The 24,641-nt window shown below is 43.1% G+C and overlaps 1 protein-coding gene across 1 annotated transcript; it reads right to left on the reverse strand.

Annotated features, from left to right (window-relative positions):
• Positions 1–7,905: 7,905 nt before the first annotated feature.
• LOC143218885 (uncharacterized) lies at positions 7,906–13,467 on the reverse strand. The gene is made up of 7 exons (XM_076444451.1): positions 12,550–13,467; positions 10,997–12,322; positions 9,621–9,705; positions 9,426–9,513; positions 8,860–9,332; positions 8,644–8,817; positions 7,906–8,039 (listed from the first exon to the last, which is right to left on the reverse strand). The coding sequence occupies exons 1-7, from the start codon at positions 13,465–13,467 to the stop codon at positions 7,906–7,908; spliced, it is 3,198 nt and encodes a 1,065-aa protein (XP_076300566.1).
• Positions 13,468–24,641: the final 11,174 nt, after the last annotated feature.

Here is a 24,641-nt window from a genome sequence, read left to right on the forward strand (position 1 = left end):
AAGCTAGTCTTCTTCTTCGCTTATCATCAACTCATACAACCGTTTGACCTGCTCTTCAATCCACAGTATTCGTTGAAATATCTCATCCAGTTTTATCCATAAACTTTGAAATCTCAAGTTCCAGCTTTCACCGTTGACCTCCCCCGAGGATATTGTTTGATTCGTTTTACAACAATTAAGACGAACGCGCATTTTATCGAGCTGTAACAATGTTACCAATTGACATTTCATTCGTCACTAACTCGATGAACGCACGCGCTTTAATTTATAATTATACCGGCTTCACGAAGTTCTTCGATTATTGACATTATTTCATTGTTATGGCTGGAATGTCCGGCAATCTTCGAAGCGGTTAACAATTTCACACGATCGACGAGTTCGTTTGGATCATCCCAATGCACGTAATCGATTGAATTGTTAGTCACACGCATAGAAGTTGGAAGTTGTATCCCCTTCCCACCACGTGACGAAAACATCGGTCCTATAATTTTCTTACACTTGTAACCTTTGTTTTCCTTTAGTTGATTCCCACGTCGATGCGCTTGCGTGAGAATGAGAATTCTTTTGTACACGTTCTTATCATCCTCGGTGTACAACTGCTTGTCGGGTATTCTATTCAATATTAATTCATAAAGACCATGAGTCCCCTCGTACCTTACTCCGTTAATGATGATATCATCATTGCTGTTCACTTCAAACATTGAATTTCCCAGCATCAGTTTATTGTCTTGGAAATATACCCCGAACACGTTGTCGGAATTTTTCATTGATCCGGTAAAAAATTTTTCTAAATATTCACGCGCCAAAGGTCCGAAATTCTCGGTTAGATGTTGATTTTCCTCCCGATAAGTTTCTGGATTTTCAAAAATATTACGCATTGAAGATTCCAAAGATACCGTGCTCGGTGATTCGAAAGTATCCTGTTGCGGCATCGTTGACTCGATCTCATCGTCAGCGAGCGTTACTTCATCATTCTTTTTCTTCTTTATTCTTCTTCTTTTTTTCATAGATGACGATGGCGTCGTTCCCCTAATATCCGAGAATCTTCTTTTTTTTGTATAGGAGACGGTGGTGGTGTTTCCTTAATATCCGAGAACGTGGTGTCACCATCCGGTTCAACAATAGATGTATTTTGAACTAGCTGTTTCAACAGTTCGACGATCGGCTGTAAAGTTGTTCGCAAATTCATCTCGGCCATCATTTTTCCAACTTTCAACGCTAAATACTTTTTACGTATGGTATCACTGGTCTTCGCTATTTCATTCACGACAGAAGCTCGCAGCTTTTCATTCTTTTCCTTTTGAGTTGACATATTGGAAGCGCAAGAGAGAGATTTACAGCCACGATACAGCACCGACCACCCTTACCGAGCAACTGTGCTCGTTACAATACGACAAACTCGTTAAATCCACGTCTGTAACGACCACGATTCGTAGGACTATCTTTATCGATTACGAGAAATCCATACTTCTTTCGCCAACAATTCGCACAAACGCGCTAAACGTTTCGAACGACATATCGGTATTTACATGATCCTGATGAATGTGACGCAAGTTCATGGTATCCTGTTTGAACAAAACCAGTAGATTGGCATTGTCACGAATTAAATGTTTAGGTATTCTCGCATACGACTGACCCAAGTAGAAGCAATCAACGTATGAATGTCTACCCATCGCAAAATACTTTCTCATGATATCCTGCTCGTCACACGCCACATCGTCGAAGATAAATATTGAATCGGGGCGTACCTCTGCAGGGGGTATTACGTCAGCGTTGTCTGCGAACGCGAAGTAGCCTACATCCTTCCCCACGGATGAGAACAGTTTGCTCAAGTATTGATATTTTGGTTGATTCAACGATTTTGAGTACACATAAACGTTTGCAAATCGTAGCCCGTTCGCAATCTCTAGCAGGCTGATCATAACGTTTGTTTTACCACATCCTGACGGACCGCTTATGACACATCGTACATTGCCTGGTAACAATGATCCATGTTTTCGCATCGTCTCGTCACAATCGTCGAACGCGCGACACGTTGGAACACGAATATCCAAAGATTGCCTTACAAAATGCATGATTTGATTGATTCGATGAGGGAGGGGGAGGTAGTATTTATACGAGAGCTCGAATACCATCGGTATCAGTCACTCCCCTCCCCCGAACGTGTTCTTTTTAAAAGAGATAGTAGACAAAATGGCTTATGAATTATCGTTCACAACGGTGCCTCAGTTCGCATACGGGCAAGGGGTTTTTAAACAGAGCTATAAACGCGCTAGCATTTGAATTGCATATACCTGGATATCAATTCTGTGGTCCTGGTACAAAACTAACTGCGCGATTAGCTCGTGGGGATCGAGGAATCAATCCGTTGGATACAGCCTGTCGAGAGCACGATATAGCGTATTCGCGATACAAAGATCTTGAAAATCGTCACAAGGCCGATCACGTTTTGGCTGATCGAGCGCTGCATCGGATAACGTCCGGAGACGCAACGTTTGGAGAGAAGGTGTCCGCGACTGCAGTGTTGGCAGCCATGAAAGCTAAAACGAAATTGGGCATGGGTTTGATAAAGAAAAAAGGTGAAAAGAAAAAAAAACAATGAAACGAATTCTCCCGATCGCCAAACGTGGTGTTTTCTACCGTTGCTGTTACCCGCTTTGTCGGCTATAGGCGCATTGACGGGTGGTGCCGCGGGAGTAGTCAAAGCTATAAACGCTGCAAAAGCTGCTAAGAAACAATTACAAGAAGCGGAGCGTCACAATCGAGCCATGGAGGGTCGTGGGATACATCTCGCACCGTATAAGCATGGAAAAGGTTTGAAGGGGGAAAAAAAAACAACGAAGAAGGACAACACGACGACAGATATCGAATTGATGGTCATGTGTAAAGGATTACCGTATTTTCGTGGAGTTTTTATGCGTGACGATTTGCCGCTGCGTGCGTGGGTAAACGAGCGAGGTATAGTCAATCTAGATATTAGTCGTGGACCGGGAACGCACTGGGTCGCCTACATAAAACACGGCTCGCGTGTCAAATACTTTGATAGTTTTGGAAATCTTCGACCGCCGATCGAGTTGATTCGCTATTTCGGCGCGAACGTGATGATCTTATATAACCACGAACGTTTTCAAAACTACGACGACAGCATGTGTGGTCAATTGTGTGTGAAATTTCTCCGTGAATAAAAGACCCTGGAAAGAGTCTCTCTACACGATGTATGCGAAAAAGTCATTTAAGTTTACGTTGTCGGGAAGAAGCAGCATACTATCATCAAAGTACTTTCCCCCCATAGATCTGAGCAATGGCGAATATGAGCTGGGATTGCTCGATTTGCAAACTTATTATACGATACCGAACATCAGCGCCAACATTGGAAACAATAGATTCTACTTCGGTGAAAAAGATGAGGAGATCATCATCCCCGACGGTTCATAGGAATTGGAGGCAATCAACGCATACTTGAGGCGAGAAATATGCGCGCGATATCCCCCAAAAAATGTTGACGAGACTGCCACCTCAGATATCGAATATCCGCTGGTCTTACGGGCGAACAACAACACCATGAAAAGCGAAATTAAAAGCAAGTATCAAATAAACTTTGCAAAGCTTGGCAACGTGGGATCCATCCTAGGATTTTCCATAGATCGTGTTTTACCACCAAACGTGTGGCATACATCGAACACACCAGTGAATATCGTCAGCGTGAATATCGTACGAGTGGAATGTAACATAACCACCGGATCGTACGACAATGGTAAACTCGTTCACACGATACATGAGTTCGCGCCTCAGGTACCACCAGGGTATAAATTGTCGGAAACGCCTGCGCGAGTCATTTACCTTCCGATCGTCGCACGAGTAATTGACGATTTAACCATTCGCATAGTTGATCAATCCGGACGTTTGATTGATTTTCGAGGTGAAGAAATCACGGTGCGACTACACGCGCGACGAAGCAATGCTAATTCATAATACGGTATTCCATACATTGAACAACAGCATCGGCAACAACAGCAAGAAACTAACCGCAGAAAAAAGTTTGACGATTCGTAAGAAATTAACTGTGGAAAACGCAAAGTATCTACAATCTTTGGGCTTTATTGTTAAAAAGTGAGAGATCATGTTTGATGACATTTTGAACATCTCCGAAGCGCCGATCTTCGACAATCGTATAACGAAGATTGAGCTGCACACATACAATCCGTATGCTAACACAACGTTTGAAAACAGCGATGAGATAAGGATACCCATTCAACAACAAGACCTATACACGCTCCCATGTAAAAGCTTCCTATACGTTGAGGGAAAACTTAGTTTACCAGGAAAACTCGAATTACCGGTTGAAGGAGAATCCCACATCGATACGGCAACTCTCGAGAACAATACTGTTGCGTTTATGTTTGAGGAAATACGCTATGAATTGAAAGGAGTGGAAATTGATCGGTCCAGAAATCCTGGCGCGACGACAACTTTGAAGAATTATGTGAGTCTGTCTAGAACGAGAAGCAGCGCATTGTCCAACGCTGGTTGGCTGTATGGTGATGATGGACAGAAGCAGACTGCAACGGCCATGGCTGCAATATATTTCAACTTTTGCGTACCTATGAGCGTTTTATTAGGCTTCTGCAAAGACTGCAAACGCATCGTGATAAATGCTCGGCACGAATTAATTTTGATTCGCTCGCGTACCGACGCGAATGCGTTGTACAGTCCTTCCAACAACGCGAAACCTATTCTGAATCTGTACAAAATTCAATGGCGAATGCCTCACGTCACATTGGATGAAGTACATAAGCTGTCCATGCTACAGATTTTAGACAGCGACAGACCGATCGACATGACCTTTCGATCGTGGGATCTGTACGAATATCCTCTACTACAGACAACTACGAAGCATACATGGGCGATAAAAACGGCTCTACAAATGGAAAAACCGCGATACGTGATATTCGCTTTGCAAACCAATCGAAAGAACAACTTAACGAAAACGGCTACACGATTCGATCATTGCGCATTGACAAATATTCGACTTTACTTGAACTCGGAAACCTATCCGTACGATGATCTAAATATTGATTTCGAGAAAGGTAAATACGCGTTGCTCTATGACATGTATGCAAAATTCCAAGAATCATACTATGGAAACGGTGAAGCGCTACTCGATGTCACGGATTTCTTGCAATACGGTCCGCTCGTCGTTCTCGATTGTTCCCGACAAAACGAAGTGTTAAAAAATGCTACGGTTGTCGTGCGAATCGAATTTGAATGTCGAACCGACGTCCCCCCATCGACAACAGCCTACTGCTTAATAATACATGACCGTATCATGGAATACAATCCACTAACGAACATTGTTCGAAAAATTACTTAAAAAACGCTTGTACAGATAAAAAATATATACTTTATCAAATAAAAAATTATGTGAAAGATCTTTTTTTATTTAAAAAACAATCCTCCTCCTCCTCCTACAATTAAACTTATATATATTGAATTGTAACAGCATTATTTCGCTGTTGATACCGAGTTGTCAAGCTGGGAAACAGCTGAACACAATCCTACATGCATCGAGAGAATTTCTACTTCACTTTTTCAGAGTGGTATAGAGTTTCCCCTTACCTTCTTGCCGCATGTAGGATTGTACCCTCGAACGTGATTCATGGTTCTTATCCATATCATTGCAAGAGGTGCGTTTCATAATCTGTAACAGCATTATTTTGTTACTGATGCTGAGTTGTCAAGCTGGAAAACATCTGAACACAATCCTACATGCATTGAGAGAATTTCTACTTCACGTTTTTTTTCGGAGTGGTATAGAGTTTCTCCATTATCTTTTGATACATGTGGGATTGTGTACAGATGTTTCACGGTTCTTATCCATATCATTGTAAGAGGAGCGTTTCATAATCTGTAACAACATCCTTTCATGGTTGATGTCGAGTTGTAAAGTTAGAGGAATTTTATCTTTCCCCTATGTGAGACTTTTCTAATCTAGCAAGCTGCAGTAGTGACATTCTTTAACGGTTTGGAGTTGCCAAGCCGAAACATCTGGACACATCAGTTCTCTCGATTAGCACCGATTGAATTTCGCTAGTTCAGATTTCATTATCTACTGCAACGAAACGTCTTTTCTAATCTCACGAGATTTCATTGCATCTTTTCCGGAGGGGGTACATGTATAAAACAAGGGGTGTTGACGATATCCAAGCACAGTTCATCAAAATGTTTTATTTGATCATTGAATCAGAGGTATCAGTAAGCGGATATTTGGAGTTAGTTGTAAGTATAAAGAAACAAATAATATTTTATTAAAAGATTTTTTATTAACAAATATATTATTACAGATATTTAATACCGAAGAGGAGCGAACGGCATTTATACGCGGTTGGCAGTACGCAATTAGACATAATATTGATGAATGGAACGAATTCGCTACAATTGACGTACCATTAGACATGGTGAGTAAAGTTTTTTTATATTTATTAATAATTAACACTTAAAAATAATTTTTATATTGTGACGTTGCAAGCCTGCGACGTTTGAGAAACGGTCAATAACCGTATCGGGAGTGGACCGGACCGACCGTTAGTGATTACGGAAACCACCCGCAAGATTGAGCGCTCCTTAAGGAAGTTATTAAGATCGAAGATCGCTCCTAATGCCATCTGTTACACGCGCCGAGAGTGGCCACTTTCAGGAACGTGCCTAGGGAGCGACAAATACCGACAATGCGCCCCGCATCATAGGATCAGCCGACGACGAACTATTGGCCATAATCAAAAACATTCCGGATCCGGAGAAGTAGCAAGGGGCACCGCTGCACACGAGCTAATAAACTCGGAGGCGACGATCTGGGACAAAGGAGCCGCCACTGCAGGTCAGCAGCTATTTGGTGGTCCCGCCATCGTCTCACCTGGCTACAGACGGCTCCGGCAGGGTGGTGCGGAGGAGCGCCTCGGAGGATTGATCCTCCCCGGTCGTCGTAAGACGATCGGTAGTTGGTGTTGGAAAGGTCGGGGGCCCGACGACCTGTTCTGATAGTTCGATCCTGCGGCTAGTCGTAGTCGCGTTGCGGGTGCACCCCTAGGGAATTTCGGTAGGGCGAAAGGAGTGGGGAGATCGATAATCGAAGCGCTCCGTCGAGGCAAATCCGCGGATCACTGTCGCGCTGGTTATCGAGTAGACGAGTCGTTTCCATAGATCCATCGAACTTCCGAGGTCCGAATTCCGTAGTACAACGGACACGCGACGCGGGTGGTTATTTCCGAGCGAGCGTAGGAACCGAAGGCAGAATTACCGGCCTGAAGTAGAAGGTCCGGCGAGCCTACGTCTACCACGGTAAGTCGACAAGTGATCCTCGGTCGTATTTGAGTGTTGACTCGATATTTAGTGCGAGGACGAGGCGAGTGCGTATCGTCCTCGAACAATTGGTGATAGCCGAGGCATTTGGCCTCGTGCTTGGTGCTCGCGTTCTCTTGGAGAACGCTGTGAGCCTTTTCGAGCAGTCTCCCCTTCGATTCGTCGGAAGTCTTCCTTAAGGAGCCGCGTCGGAAAAGGATAGTTTCGATATTAGCGAATTCGGTAAAGTACCGTTCAGTGCGCTCGTCAATCTCGCGACAGTCCGTCGAAACTGCGCCGTACATCTGCGTCCCGCGAATTCTCGTCTCTCGCGAGACTTGCATTGTACCGTCGTACCGTACTTTCTAGAATCGCGAAATCTCGACTAACGCGCTCCGCGATCGAAGATCCATCGCAAAAGTGTATTAGGAGCGCGGGCTCCCGGGTTGCGGCCACGTGGCCGCCCACCTGTAATTTATCATTTGACACCGAATAAATTAGTTCGAGCCATAATCGTTTCGAGTTTATTTCCGACCTGCGAGAAACGTCCTGCCGCGAGGGCTGTCCCCGTTATACACTGTGTCCGAACTCCTGGCCGTTCGTGTCGTAGAATTCTGTCGGCGATTGCGAGAAGAGTCGAAGCTCGTGTTCGACTTCCGCGAACACGAGACTTTGGTGTTCTTTAGTGCGGTACTTCCGAGTACCTGGCGCCCGAACAATTGTTCAGTTAGTGTTCCCTTCGAGTATTCTCGTCAATCGCATTTGTCCCGAGAGGACCGTGTCCGCGCGGCAGCGCACGGCCCGTCCTCAACGACTGTAAATTCTCGGGGTTGACCCCTTGCGCCGGTCAGAAAGCCGAGCGAACAGAGGCAACGTCACAATATTTATTAATTTAAAACAAAATGATTAATATTTAAAAAACTTTTTTTCTTTTCAGGACACCAATGAGCAATAATCAGTGCCGTAAAAAGGAATCCTCAACCCAGTCGATATTTTGAAATAATGTTTTTAAAAATGTAAGAATTTTAAAAAATGTAAAAAATTTTTTATAATAAAAAATCATTTTTTAAAAATTAAGATTTATTTAAAAACAATCCCTCATACTTCTCAATCTACTACTCAATCCTACTTAATGTAATAAAATTTTTTTTATAATAAAAAACATTTTTTGAATTAAGATATATTTTTTATTTAAAAAACAATCCTCCTCCTACTTCTCAATCTGAAGCGCATGGAATATAATGTTTTCATAGGACGCGTCTCCATACTTTTTTTCTTTTTTATAGATAAAAACTTCTCAATTGATACTGTAATGCCCCCAAGGAAGAGTATTGATCAAATTATTACAAATATATCGCTTATCGTCGTACGGGCTCAATGCTAATTTTATTTCCGACATCGAATACACCTGATGTCGTACAGACGCTATACAATTACTGCTAACACTCTTTTCCGTATGATTATTAAGACATTCGACATAATCTTCGAAAATTATATCTCGAGCGGTAACGTTTGTCCTAATACCTCTGATCTTTTTAGTTTCACAATCATCATGCACGCGAATCGCATACATTTTCGAACGAAGTCCTACGAACTCTGTCATGATTTTACCGCCATTCTCATCCTTCATCAATCCTAGTTGTTTCTTGTTTGCAATCGGAACACCGTAAACGTTGTTCTCTGTATAATTACTGGTGTCATATCGATGGATATCACGTTTCTGCAGCGTCTCATACGCGTCATCGCAAGTGATTTCATATATCAGACTATCCGTGTCCGTGTATAAAATCTTACAATTTTGCTGGAATTTCGGATACATGTCCTCGTAATGAAAAGTGTATAAATGAAATTTTGATATATCCAATATGGACATGCCTACGTAGATGGGCTTGTAAAATTTAACGAGCAGCTTTTTCATCTGAATCGCGACGAAGTCTTTGGAAAACACTGTATAACTGTGAAAATTTGGTCTAGCTATCAATCGTTCAACTCCGTGTCTACCATTCCATCGAGAAAGTAATTTCACGATCGCATGATTTCGAACGTTCTCCATCGTTTTTCCAAACACAGCATTGTTCATTAATTTGAACAAATTCTTTGAAAAATCGTTAGTTGCGTTGGTGCGTAATTTTGTATTCAAGTCGATATATTCGTGCAACCATGGCGACTGTTGAAACTCTAGAATTCAATGAATTTTCTTCAATTTCAGATTATGTTTTAAACTTTGCTGGAGGTATCGATAATGTATAACGTATCGCTCCTTATTGCGAAGTGTTGCCAGCAACTTTCTTTGACTCGAGCTGGTTGCTGCATCGTGACTTGGACAAAATGGAAAATCTGCGTGAGCATCGTGAATTTCGCGTGGATACTCTAAATCAACCTCCAAAATGTATCCTACAGGGCTATCGATTGGAATGGATTCAACGTTGAAATTATCAATATCCTCCACCCATCGAAAGTCTCTGTGTGGTAGAGGTTGCGACATAGCCCAACCATACAAATTATTCACGTCAAAATACATTAAGTAGGTGGATGGTTTACTCGAATCGTGTGTAGACAAATATTTGTTGTTCGTGTTACGTCCCGGAGTCTGACTTTCGCGAAAACTATCGTTCCGCGACCCATTCCCCTTACTGGACGCTCTCAAATGCGATACAACCTTTTGTCCACGCGGCACGTTACGTCCGACGTCTGACTGGGAACCACGACTTTCGCGAACATGCGTATTCTACTTAACGCTTACAGTAGATTCGCCCCAAAGCGGCGGACGAGAACAGAGATAACTGAGACGGCGCGAATCTTCGCAGGGAAATATCTAGCAACTTATCGGACAGTTGAGTATAGCGATCGGTGAAGACAGGCAGGCTTCCTTTATGCGAACTGCTTCCGTTGCTCGCTGACGGCTGCAGTCGAATCAGGCTGGATCGTCGTAGGAAGGACGATGATCCTCACTCGTCCTGGGAAGATCACGTCGTCAGTGATCCTCGGTTGGCGGGAGATACCCCGCTGTTGTCCTCCGTCCCGCGTTCGTTGACGCGCATGAGCTTTCGTAATTGATAGCGACGAACGCGAATTGAATAGGAAAGCGCGAGGATGTAGGGAGAAGAACTAAGCGAGACTCACTTATTAAATTAATAACTGGGAATATATTTGTAACGTATGAAATGAAATTATAATGAACTAGAAGCGCGTGATATAGCAGGACCGCTAAAAGGCGGATGAGAGCGAGGACTCGTCGGAGTCCGGACCGGGACATCCAGGAGGCGACGAGCCTCGCTGGAGTCTTGAACGAACGTGTCAGACTGGCTGTCCGAATTGAACTGAACTAACTGAACTCTTTTTAGGATCGTGAGGTCGAATACATAGGTGTCTTATTTTCTACCGGATGTCTCGTTAGACATAACGCTATGGATGTTATGAGAAGCGCGCGATTAATGATTACGGTGAATGCTACGTGATACTGCTACGGGGAATACATTAAGATATGATTATTATACAAGGGTTAAGATAAGAATGGGTATATGGTATGAGGTGAGAATCGGATCTGATGAACGGAGCGAAGTATGACTACTTATAACTAATCAATGTTCTTAATAATGACGGTTACAATATCCTACTCTTATTGGCTATGCTTATAACCTATGGCAACACGTCGGCAGACGTGACAGTTCGCATGTGCATATCTGTGAGAACACTGGCTCAATCCACCACGTATTCCTCGCTCCACGAACAAAAGCATATCGACGTCGGTGAACAACTCCAATTCAATCTTCGTCATTTTCAACATCACATCCCACGCGAAACCGGGGAGCGTGTAATAATGTGCTGGATCAAGCTTATAATTCTCGAGACAGTCATCGCGAAAATTTTCGAAAACATCTGCCAACAACAATACATCCAATTTTAGATATAAATCACTGTACTCTCCTAGCGTTTGTATAATGAAACGCGACCAAACAGTATTTGCATGAATGTAATCGACGTCAGATATCTCGCTACCATTTAACCGATTGTAAAATGCTTCACGCGGCGGTAAACATGTATCATTTAATTTATCGTATGATGCCAGATAGTCGTATGGAAACACGCCGTTTCTGGTCAACAGGTTGAAATCATCGTTAGAAAGATGTGTAAATTCGCCTCGTACGATGCGTAATTTATTTTTGTCCAAATACGATGACAGCTTGTCCAAACTCGAGTTCAAGAACTTGAATGAATCGATGAAGCGAAATTTCAAGAACTTCACATACTTTCGTTCTTCACCTGATTGTCTCTCGATGGAAACGTTTTTCGTTAATGAGATATACTTCTCTTTCGTCAATGGTAACACGTCTATCCGTCCCTCAAACGAATTTGCTAATTCTTTTATGATGAAATGTGCATCGTAGCCTGATAAATTATGGAAAACCACTGGTATCACGTACAAAGATTGATAGCTTAAATTGCATCCGTTATGAGCTGGACCACGATACGCGCCCGTGAAATGACAATGATCACGCACTCGTATATCGTTTTCCTCAAACGTTTTCTCGCAGAGATGACAATGTGTGGCCGTACGAAAATTTAATTTTTCTGCTTCAGTTAGTGGATTCATTGACACCGTTTTATCAAATATCGGCTGTAATTTCTGACTCAGCTCGTACAACCTGTTTGCAAACCATGCAGCGCATCCCGCTTTCTCACGATACACCTGATACTCGCACAGCGATTCATCGTAGCGACAATGTATATAGTATCCTATACTAAACGCGTGGTGTTGTTGATACTGTACGCGTGCCGCACGGTCTTCTCCTTCCTGTTCCTCAGTCAGCAGCAGACACTCCAAGTCAGCATAGATAATGAACGGTGCCTGTTCTTTGTTTACAAAGTTTTTAAAGTGCAACCACTTATCTTCGCTCGTTGGAAGCGTCAGAGCACAATCATTCATTCGTTCACAGTCGATTGTATGAATGTTTAATCTCTCCGGCGTAGGAAATATTGCAGGTACCTGTGGGAAGAAAACTTTTCTTGCTTCAAAGAATTTTTAAAAAACAAAAAACGTGCAACTTACCGATCACAAATATGTTTATGATTTTTGTGTTTGCTAAGCTGTGATGAAACCAATCTTGACAAATTTCGTATACATGCGAAATGGCCGTGCGTCTTTGCAGCATTCTGGATAAACCGCAAATTGACATGTCTTCTCCGTTTCTTCTCAGTCAAATGAAGTGTTACACATTTCTTGCGCACCCATTCGAACACGTTTATGGAAACATCGTTTTTTCGTTCAAATTTTCGAATGTCTTTGAATAGCATGGGTGATTGAAAACCTTCGGTTTGAAGCACTGTTTTGTAGTGTGGATATGATGATAAACGCGATGGATTTGTCTTGGCCGGATAGAGACCCACCACGACCGCCCAAAAAAAGCATGCCTCATCCTTGCTATTCACGTCCACGACCGCTCTTTTCAACTGTATCGTTCGAGGCAAGTAGGTTTCAGTGGTGCAGCCGGCTTGCAATGGCTGGTATTTGCTAAAATTCACAATCAAATGCAGTATCTTCGACAGTGCCCACCCGCTGTCTCGCTCTTGAAACTCTACCAACGATGTCAAAATCGTTGGCACAACGTCTCTCTGATACCACTGCCGTAGATTGCTTGTCCGAAACAATGCAACGTTTCGCGTACTGAAACTTTTCACGGAAACCTCGTTGGTATGCTGCATGAATTCCGCCTCCAACGTCACGCTAGCTTTCAGCGATGAATGCGTATTTAAAAATTCTGTAACGCGTCCTGTAACCATTCGTTTCGCATGTTGTAAAAATTGTTTAGGATCGATATGTTCGACGTTGATAACGATGCCGGTCGATATGCGATTTTTAAAGGCCGACTCGACATTTTCCCAACGGAGCGTCGAGGCTCTCGCACCGCCGCGATCATATAAACCTCTACCGGTGTGTGGCGAGGAAATACGTTTATGCAATGAAACGTTCAAAGTTTTCATACGACACATAGTTGATGTTAAACTAGATTTCATGCTCCCCGACAATTCATCCTTTGCACTAGATAGATAATTGATGCAGCATTGCAGAGACTCGATGTACGAGCGATGCCATTCGTAATACTCGTCCATAGTTTTCACCAGCATTGACATGCTTGTCAAACACCTCAACATTTTTTTCCACGTTTCAATCATCTTGCTACCGCACAGTTGTTGACAAAAATATTCCTTTCAACTTTAATTTGCTAAATTTCCAGTTCTCAAAATATAATTGCACTTTGCAATGTAACGTTCGCACCGTTTTTAACTATGAATATCAAATAACTTTTTTTGTCACGGCAAACGTTTGCAATGATCGAACGTTTGCAAAGACTACAATTCACATTCCATCGTGTCCTATTTATTCATTGCTACCCTTAAAGATAAGGGTGATGTCTAGATGACGTAAGAAAGAAGGGGGTGGTACCTAATGACTCAGCAGCTCTGTCCTTGGCCTAGATGACGTAAGAAAGAAGGGGGCGGTACCTAATGAATCAGCAGCTTTGCCCTTGACCAAGATGACGTAAGAAAGAAGGGGGCGGTACCTGATGACTCAGCAGCTTTGCCCTTGGCCTAGATTACGTAATGCTCGTGTAATACCAAAGGATCTTTCAGAGAGATTGTCCCCCTCCCCGCGAAAAATATGATGCAATAAAATATGATGTAATATATGCTTGCGCAATAGCGCTCTGCGGTACCACCCCTTAAGTGATGACTCAGCAGCTCTGTCCTTGGCCTAGATGACGTAAGAAAGAAGGGGGCGGTACCTAATGAATTAACAGCTTTGCCCTTGACCTAGATGACGTAATGCTTGTGCAATACCAAAGGAGTATCATCTTTCATAGGGATTGTCCCCCCCTCCCCCGCGAAAAAATTTAAGTGATGACTCAGCAGCTCTGTCCTTGGCCTAGATGACGTAAGAAAGGAGGGGGGTATTACTCAGCAGCTCTGCCCTTGACCTAGATGACGTAATGCTTGTGCAATACCAAAGGAGTATCATGTTTCATAGGGATTGTCCCCCCCTCCCCCGCGAAAAAATTTAAGTGATGACTCAGTAGCTCTGTCCTTGACCTAGATGACGTAAGAAAGGAGGGGGCGGTACCTAATGACTCAGCAGCTCTGCCCTTGACCTAGATGACGTAATGCTTGTGCAATACCAAAGGAGTATCAGGTTTCATACAGGGTGAGTCACCAAACGTTACCACCTCAAATATCTTTGTTGTTTCTAAAGATACGTAAAATATGGTAAGGACAAAGTTGAATGGTACAATGGGGCTGACACGATGCAAAAAAAAAATTTTGTTTTTATGTCATTTTTTCAGAGATATGAAGGTGACCTTCATTTTTTTAAATGGAATGAGGTATTTTTTAATACATCAATCGATGCAGCTGGACATTCGTTATAATAAAGTACTAACCTATGTATGTCGAAAAGTTATTAGTTCAGGAGATATTTCAATTTAAATAACTCTAAAATACCATTACTGTCGTACTACGACGTCAGTGTTTACTTACTTATGTAACGTCTTATCACGACAGTAATGGTGTTTTAGAGTTATTTAAATTGAAATATCTCCTGAACTAATAACTTTTCGACATACATAGGTTAGTACTTTATTATAACGAATGTCCAGCTGCATCGATTGATGTATTAAAAAATACCTCATTCCATTTAAAAAAATGAAGGTCACCTTCATATCTCTGAAAAAATGACATAAAAACAAAATTTTTTTTTTGCATCGTGTCAGCCCCATTGTACCATTCAACTTTGTCCTTACCATATTTTACGTATCTTTAGAAACAACAAAGATATTTGAGGTGGTAACGTTTGGTGACTCACCCTGTATATGCTTGTGCAATAGCGCTCTGCGGTACCGCTCTCCCGTGAATTGGAGAGTTCCTCAAAACCGCCTGAATTGGGAAGTGAATTAGAACCCGTGTATATACCCTACTTATGCTATTACAAGGATTTCTTATGTGATTTCAGAGTTCTTGAACATTTTTGATTGTTGTGTCATATACAGCGGATGGCAAATAGCTCCAAAGATAAAAATCCAGCGGAGACAGATACGGAGAGCGCAGTGGCCAACGAAGGAGCTCAGTGTGGTATGTACAAAGTATTTTATTATATTAATGAGTGTGTTTACCAAACTGTAAATGACAATTTAGCATTCATCACAAGAAAATTTGGAAATGCTGCACCGACAGGATTTTACCACTGCCCGGATCAAACGAAAAGGTAAGAAATACTTGTTTATATTATGACAACACATGCAACTATTTGTATTTATGCTATTACATGCATTTCTTATGTGATTGCAGAGTTCTTGAACATTATTGATTGTTGTGTCATATACAGCGGATGGCAGATAGCTCCAAAGATATAAATCCAGCGGAGACAGATACGGAGAGCACAGTGGCCAACGAAGGAGCTCAGTGTGGTGTGTACAAAGTATTTTATAATATTGTATTAGTTGTTCCTGATCTTGTTTTTTTTGTATCAGTTGTTCCTGATCTTGTTTCACTTCATTATTTTTTTTTGTTAGTTGCTCCTGATCTTGTTTTTTTGTATCAGTTGTTCCTGATCTTGTTTCACTTCATTATTTTTTTTTGTTAGTTGCTCCTGATCTTGTTTTTTGTATTAGCCGTTCCTGATCTTGTTTTTTTTCCAATCTCAATTTACTTTTTTCCAATCTCAATTTACTTCTACACATTACTAGACTGCAAGAAGTTCCACTTCTGGCGTGCGTGGTGTTTTGGCCTTGCAAAAGGCCAACTTGTAGCAGCGTGTGGCTGCAATGTGATCCTGTACGCCGCAACGGTTCCAGCCGATGTAAACTGCTCCCTTTTTGAGGAGGGAGTCTCTGGCATCCTTGGAGACCTCTAGGATAGTGTTGCAGAATTCTCCGGTCCTGCTCCCAGATCTGAATGCGACTTTCATCTGTTTTTTCATGGAGGGTCTCTGGTCGGGAGTCGAGTCGGCCTCGGAGTCGAGCAGTTCGTCGTCGGAAAGCGTACGCGGGGTATTGTAGAGAATAACTTGGGGGCTCTTCTTCAGTGGGGCTCCGACAAGTAGTCCTGCAGCTTTCAGCTTCTTATTATCCATGAGTGCGGCGGCGTCGGTCTTCTTGACGGTTTCCACGAGGATGCCGTTTCCCTGTATTTTCCTCATATTTACAACCTGTAGCCCGTCGCGTGCTGGTGACATGAGCTTCTGTATCATCGCTTTCGTGGCTTCGCTGGTGTTTTTCGGCATTATAGTGACGACGGTAGGAGGGTCGCGTTTAAGGCTGGATGCTCTCGCTGTTTTCGACGTTATTCCGACGCGTTCCGCGTATGTCAGGGTACGTTGGGTGGGAGGAGTCGTGATAGTGGGAGAACATCTGACTTTTTCAACCGCGGTCTCGAAGGCACTTCGCTGTTGAACGGTTCCGCCCTTCAGTGTCTCCACTTGTCCCTCCAGATGGCAATTCCTCATGAGAGTCTCATTGAGGAGGGCTTGTAGCTTGAGGAAGTTGCTTAGCACGAACTCTGAGGTTTTGGTGTCCACTGTGTTCTCCGGGTTGTGTACGTATGCCATTACGGACTGGCATAGCATCTCGGCGTTTGCCTTCATCGACAGGGACAGAGACGCAGCAGATATATGGCCCGGTGGAGAGGTATCGGTATCGGTCTCGTCTACCGTCTGGACCTTAGAGGGGGTGCTCTTTTTCTTCATTTTTATTTTTTCCGGTTGCTCGCCCGCGATTGCTGTTGTGGGCTTAGGTCACCGCTGCCCGAGCTCTTCCTTTTCCGCTTTTCCTTCCGTTTAGTTTTTCTCCTCCTGTTCGACAATTCCTCAGAGTCAGAGCTCTCGATGTCCATCCGCGACCACCGTATCAGCCGAGGAGCTGCCCTCCGAATCGTGCGGCGATTTTCTCGTGATTGCCAGTGTTTCTGAGGCTTAGAGGCTTAAAAGGGGCTTTAAAAGGCTTAAAAGGGAATAAAAGGGCAATAGGGGCACAAGGGGCACACGAGGCACACGGGGCACGATGGGCAAAAAGGGCGAAAAAGGGAATAAAAGGGCAAAAGGGGCACACGGGGCGCACAGAGCACACGGGGCACAAGGGGCACAACGGGCAAAAAAGAGGGCAGAAGGGGCAAAAGTGGCGAAAAAGGGCGAATAAAAGAAATGAAAACGTGGAAAGGGGGTAAAGGGGCGGAAAGTGTGAAAGAGAGTGCAAAAGAGCGCGAAGGTGCGAAAAGGAGCAAAAAGGGCGGAGGTGGAACTCGTGGAACTAGTGCGGTTCGTGGAGCTAGTGGAACCAGTTCACTACGCGCCGCGAGATGGGGTAGAAATCGTGGAACTAGTGGATCTAGTTCACTAGGGCGCCAAGAGATGGAGCCACCGGCGGTGGAAGCCGTCGGATCGTGGAACTAGTGGATCTAGTTCCCGAGGGCGCCACAAGATGGAGCCACCGGTGGTGGAAGTCGTGGAACTAGTTCCCGGAGGCACTGCAAGATGGCGCTTGTATCGGTGGAACTGTAGGAGCTAGCATAGCCATGTGCAACTATGATAGGTAGCTCGACTACTTGGGAAGGAGAGGAGGAAAAAGGAAGGAGGCGTTTCGTCCCAAGCCCGCCAGAGGACTCATCAGTAAGGCTGACTGGCGGACCTTGCCTTAGACGTGGGGATGTCGGAAGGCGGTTGAGGACGGTATATATGCTAATCGTTGAGGAACGAGTACTTGCGGGAAAGGCCTAGTCGAGTGCCTGTCCCTCTTGTGGCGCATGTCTGAAGTTCGGCCTCCACGTCGTGTAGTCCTACAGAACTCAAAGAACCAGTGGAACACGTCGAACTACTTCCCGGGGGCGCCGCAAGATAAATTCTCGCCAATGAGGGCGAATGAGGGCGTCCAAGATGGCCGCCACTGCAGCCACGTGGCGACCGAAGTTAATTTCGCTAATTAAACAGCACTGGAACGGGCCACTCGCGTAATTGTTTGTATGTCTGTTGTCTGTGATGCAATAAACACTGCACTGATAGTTTTCAGTCGCCGACTGCTCCTCTTCGTAATCGTATCTTGAAGATCTGCTGACAGGCTAGCAATACGCCGCCGCGCACGTGGTGAGCGCTTCAACAGCGAATATCTCCCTCAAAACACTGTTCTCAGCGTAATCACTGTATCACTTTATTCACTGTATTAATACTGTTGTACTCGATAACTGTTCGCACTTGAAATCACGGTATTTCCGCAGGAAAATCGGTAATAACACGGAGCGATATGACAACGCGTGTGTACAATAGGCCACCTAGCGGCTACCAGGGAGGGAAATCTCCCATGTATAATGTATGGACCTTAGCACCGCCATCTATCCTACTACCCTCGACTAAAGCCTATATATATATATACAGGGTGTCCCAAGACCCCTTCGACTCCGGGAAATGGGAGGTTCCTTAGGTCATTTGAAGCAACATTTTCCTTTGCACCAATGTCAGCCGGGGCTTTGTTTAGGAGTTATTAACGAAAAACACGGACCAATCAGAGCGCGACCTAGACGCGCGATGGCACGTTCAGCCCGGCGCGCCGGGAGACGAGCGTGGTGTAACGCCGCGATGCCGTAACGAACAAGAGTTTCTCGAGATTATGTGAATCCTCCCCGATTTGGATGAGCTTTGGATATGTTGTCAAGACCATCATTCTGAACAACATTTCCCTTTACAGTTTTTGTCGACCGGCTTTAGTTTACGAGATACATAATTGTAAAAACTTGTAATTGTAAATCGATCGATAGTACTATCTTCTACCCGATTTGGATGAGCTTTGGATATGTTGTCAAGACCATGATTCTGAACAACATTTCCCTTTACAGTTTTTGTCGGCCGGCTTTAGTTTACGCGATAAGTAACTTGTAATTGTAAATCGATCGATGTACTATCTGAACTATCTCCTCTCCGATTTCGATGAGCTTTGGATATGTTGTCAAGACCATGATTCTGAACAACATTTCCTTTAGACTTTTTGTCGGTCGGAAGAACTTTACTTGTCAATTCATATGGGTGGATCTCTTTACCCGACTTACGGCAACTTTACCCGAACGAGGGAAAAAGCAGAAACTGATTGTATTAAAACCTCACTTATTCAGCCGTAAATCCATTTGCTGCTTCGAAATGTGTGTCACTGGGTCACTCGGTGACGAACTGCACAGATGTCTTCAGGTATACGACAGTACCGAAAGCTAAGGGACGTACGGCCAGGTCGACGAACTGCACAGCCGGTGGTAAAAGGCCTACGGGATGCGCGGTCAAGTCGACGATCCAGAATTTCACTTTCACTTTCGAATCGATAAATAATTCGTATGTTTATTTCACACAGATGCCTTGAAATTTTTCCACACTCACAATCACTGTTCACATTTGTCAACACATAGTTATGCACTAATAATAATTGCTTAAACTAATTAAACGATTATTTAATCTAATCACTAGACTGCGGATCTTTATGTAAAATGAAAGTTGGCTGCCGCTATTACAAGGGACAGGAGCCAGACAGATATTTGATTCTTACTGTGATCATTTTAAGAAGTTGAAAATAATACATTGGTGTTCTGAAATTACTTTAATCTCTCTAGTGTCTTAAAATGCACCTACTCATGTTTGCTACAAATGCATGAAATCCGCAGTCTAGTGATTGCATTACCTGATTGTTGTGATTTGTGCAGCAGGACAAGGGATATGGCAATTATTATTAGTGCATAACTATGTGTTGACAAATGTGAACAGTGATTGTGAGTGTGGAAAAATTTCAAGGCATCTGTGTGAAATAAACATACGAATTATTTATCGATTCGAAAGTGAAAGTGAAATTCTGGATCGTCGACTTGACCGCGCATCCCGTAGGCCTTTTACCACCGGCTGTGCAGTTCGTCGACCTGGCCGTACGTCCCTTAGCTTTCGGTACTGTCGTATACCTGAAGACATCTGTGCAGTTCGTCACCGAGTGACCCAGTGACACACATTTCGAAGCAGCAAATGGATTTACGGCTGAATAAGTGAGGTTTTAATACAATCAGTTTCTGCTTTTTCCCTCGTTCGGGTAAAGTTGCCGTAAGTCGGGTAAAGAGATCCACCCATATGAATTGACAAGTAAAGTTCTTCCGACCGACAAAAAGTCTAAAGGAAATGTTGTTCAGAATCATGGTCTTGACAACATATCCAAAGCTCATCGAAATCGGAGAGGAGATAGTTCAGATAGTACATCGATCGATTTACAATTACAAGTTACTTATCGCGTAAACTAAAGCCGGCCGACAAAAACTGTAAAGGGAAATGTTGTTCAGAATCATGGTCTTGACAACATATCCAAAGCTCATCCAAATCGGGTAGAAGATAGTACTATCGATCGATTTACAATTACAAGTTTTTACAATTATGTATCTCGTAAACTAAAGCCGGTCGACAAAAACTGTAAAGGGAAATGTTGTTCAGAATGATGGTCTTGACAACATATCCAAAGCTCATCCAAATCGGGGAGGATTCACATAATCTCGAGAAACTCTTGTTCGTTACGGCATCGCGGCGTTACACCACGCTCGTCTCCCGGCGCGCCGGGCTGAACGTGCCATCGCGCGTCTAGGTCGCGCTCTGATTGGTCCGTGTTTTTCGTTAATAACTCCTAAACAAAGCCCCGGCTGACATTGGTGCAAAGGAAAATGTTGCTTCAAATGACCTAAGGAACCTCCCATTTCCCGGAGTCGAAGGGGTCTTGGGACACCCTGTATATATAGCTATACGATTCTATAGCTATACAGGGTGTCCCAAAACAAGTGAAAATCCCGGAAGGGGGTGGTTCTTGAGACCATTCTAAGAGACATTTTCCTTTGCACCAAAGTCAACTGCGGCTTTGTTTAGGAGTTATTAACGAAAAACACGGACCAATCAGAGCGCGCCCTGGGCCGCCGCGCCGTCACGATGCGATGTCACGGCGTACCGTGACACTCGCTTGCCGGCGCGGCTTGGCGCGCCGGGCCAGGGCGCGCTCTGATTGGTCCGTGTTTTTCGTTAATAACTCCTAAACAAAGCCGCAGTTGACATTGGTGCAAAGGAAAATGTCTCTTAGAATGGTCTCAGGAACCACCCCCTTTCGGGATTTTCACTTGTTTTGGGACACCCTGTATTTAGATATATAGCTATAGATATACAGGGTGTCTCAAAATTAGGTCCGGAGCCGAAAATGGGAGGTTCCTGAGATCATTTCAAGCGACATTTTCCTTTGAAAAAATGTCGGCCGCGGCTTCGTTAACGAGTTATTAACGAAAAACACGGACCAATCAGAGCGCGAGCTAGACGCGTGCAGCCCGGCGCGCCGGCAGCCGAGTGTCGGTGGCACGCCGCGATGTCGTAACGAACAAAAGTTTCTCGATGATGTGATTCCTCGCCAATTTCGATAAGCTTTGGATATGTTGTCAATACCATGATTCTGAACAACATTTCCCTTTACAGTTTCTGTCGATCGGCTTTAGTTTACGACATTATTGTAAAAATTTGTAATTGTAAATCGATCGATGTACTATTTCCTATCCGATTTCGATAATCTTTGGATATGTTGTCAATACCATAATTCTGAACAACATTTCCCTTTACAGTTTCTGTCGAACGGCTTTAGTTTACGATATTATTGTAAAAATTTGTAATTGTAAATCAATCGATGTACTATTTCCTGTCCGATTTCGATAAGCTTTGGATATGTTGTCAATACCATGATTCTGAACAACATTTCCCTTTACAGTTTCTGCCGATCGGCTTTAGTTTACGATATTATTGTAAAAATTTGTAATTGTAAATCAATCGATGTATTATTTCCTGTCCGATTTCGATAAGCTTTGGATATGTTGTCAAGACCATGATTCTGAACAACATTTCCCTTGACGGTTTTTGTCGATCGGCTTTAGTTTACGATATTATTGTAAAAATTTGTAATTGTAAATCGATCGATGTACATACTATCTCCTCGCCGATGTCGATGAGCTTCATTTCAAAGGAAAAAGATATTTAAAACATCGAATTTATAACATATTTCAAAGTCATCGAAATCGGTGAGGACCCACATCATCGGCAACTTTACCCGAACGATAGAAGAAGCACAAACTTATTGAATTAAAAACTCACTTATTCAGCCGTAAATCCATTTGACTACCACATACAACCACCACACTTTTACATAATCTTCGAATCGGTGTTTTCGAGAATCATATGATTCTCGAAAAATCAATATCTCCTTGGGAACGATTTCATTTGTTTTAAACGACGCCTTCATCGAATACATTGTACGCTGGGAGAGCACAGTTTCGCGCGGCATCGCAAAGAGCATCGAACTCTTTCCGCGTCGGAGTAAGTAATTTCGTTCGATATCGATACGAGTTATAAAAGTGTGCTACGAGTTCAACAATTATGTAAAAGTGTGGTGGTTGTATGTGGTAGTCAAATGGATTTACGGCTGAATAAGTGAGTTTTTGATTCAATAAGTTTGTGCTTCTTCTATCGTTCGGGTAAAGTTGCCGATGATGTGGGTTCTCACCGATTTCGATGACTTTGAAATATGTTATAAATTCGATGTTTTAAATATCTTTTTCCTTTGAAATGAAGCTCATCGACATCGGCGAGGAGATAGTATGTACATCGATCGATTTACAATTACAAATTTTTACAATAATATCGTAAACTAAAGCCGATCGACAAAAACCGTCAAGGGAAATGTTGTTCAGAATCATGGTCTTGACAACATACCCAAAGCTTATCGAAATCGGACAGGAAATAGTACATCAATTGATTTACAATTACAAATTTTTATAATAATATCGTAAACTAAAGCCGATCGGCAGAAACTGTAAAGGGAAATGTTGTTCAGAATCATGGTATTGACAACATATCCAAAAATTATCGAAATCGGATAGGAAATAATACATCGATCGATTTACAATTACAAATTTTTTACAATAATATCGTAAACTAAAGCTGATCGACAGAAACTGTAAAGGGAAATGTTGTTCAGAATTATGGTATTGACAACATATCCAAAGATTATCGAAATCGGATAGGAAATAGTACATCGATCGATTTACAATTACAAATTTTTACAATAATGTCGTAAACTAAAGCCGATCGACAGAAACTGTAAAAGGAAATGTTGTTCAGAATCATGGTATTGACAACATATCCAAAGCTTATCGAAATTGGCGAGGATTCACATCATCGAGAAACTTTTGTTCGTTACGACATCGCGGCGTGCCACCGACACTCGGCTGCCGGCGCGCCGGGCTGCACGCGTCTAGCTCGCGCTCTGATTGGTCCGTGTTTTTCGTTAATAACTCGTTAACGAAGCCGCGGACGACTTTTTTTCAAAGGAAAATGTCGCTTGAAATGATCTCAGGAACCTCCCATTTTCGGCTCCGGACCTAATTTTGAGACACCCTGTATAGCTATAATAATATAATTTAAACTCTAAGTACAAGGATACAATAATTTTGTATAAACATAGTTTAATTTAACAATTTTTTATTTTGTCCCAAAAAAAATTGGGACAGTTAGTGTTGGCGATCCTCCTCTAGGAAGGCAGTGCTGCACCTCGGAGTTTTGTGGACATGAGAGGGTGAAGGGGTCACCAATGTGGAGTGATTAGAACATCCACCGTCTCTTCGCACGTGGTGTACCGATATATAACTCAGGGTCACCAGTGTAGGTAAATTTGTTCGTGAGTCTACACACTCACGTTGTAATTCTCTCTAAGAGGGATTTCGTCGAGGAAAATAAATGTTCACAGGTTATCACCGATCACCTCGATTTATTCGTGGTGAAGTCACCACCCAGCACACAGATACTGTAACCCGAAGGATTACTAACGGTTTACACGCGAGAAACCACAACGTGGCGAACAATGAAATTCTTAGAATATCTCGCAGGAGCGCAGAACATTACGTGTAACAAGCAGGAGATCGTGAAACGAACAGATCAAGCACAATGGCTCACGAGAGCGTTTCGCTCTCAAGACGCTTGTGCGCAGGCGCGGAGCCTCGTGATTGGACGAGTGCAGCGCCGAGCCCACACACTCCCCCTAGTGCAATGGCACGATACAAAATAACAGGGGTAAAAGATGCAATTATTGCATTTACAATGACAATTTTAAATGGTTCCTACGCTCATGCAATGAAAACAACTGCTGAAAACGATCTTGTTCATTTCTTGAAAGAGATTGTTTTCCGCGAGTATGTTTTTAATGTGGCGGGGGCCGATCCGCCAGCAAGGTTATCGT

Source organism: Lasioglossum baleicum, chromosome 20 (genome assembly GCF_051020765.1).
Source record: "Lasioglossum baleicum chromosome 20, iyLasBale1, whole genome shotgun sequence".
Taxonomy (NCBI): Eukaryota; Metazoa; Arthropoda; class Insecta; order Hymenoptera; family Halictidae; genus Lasioglossum; species Lasioglossum baleicum.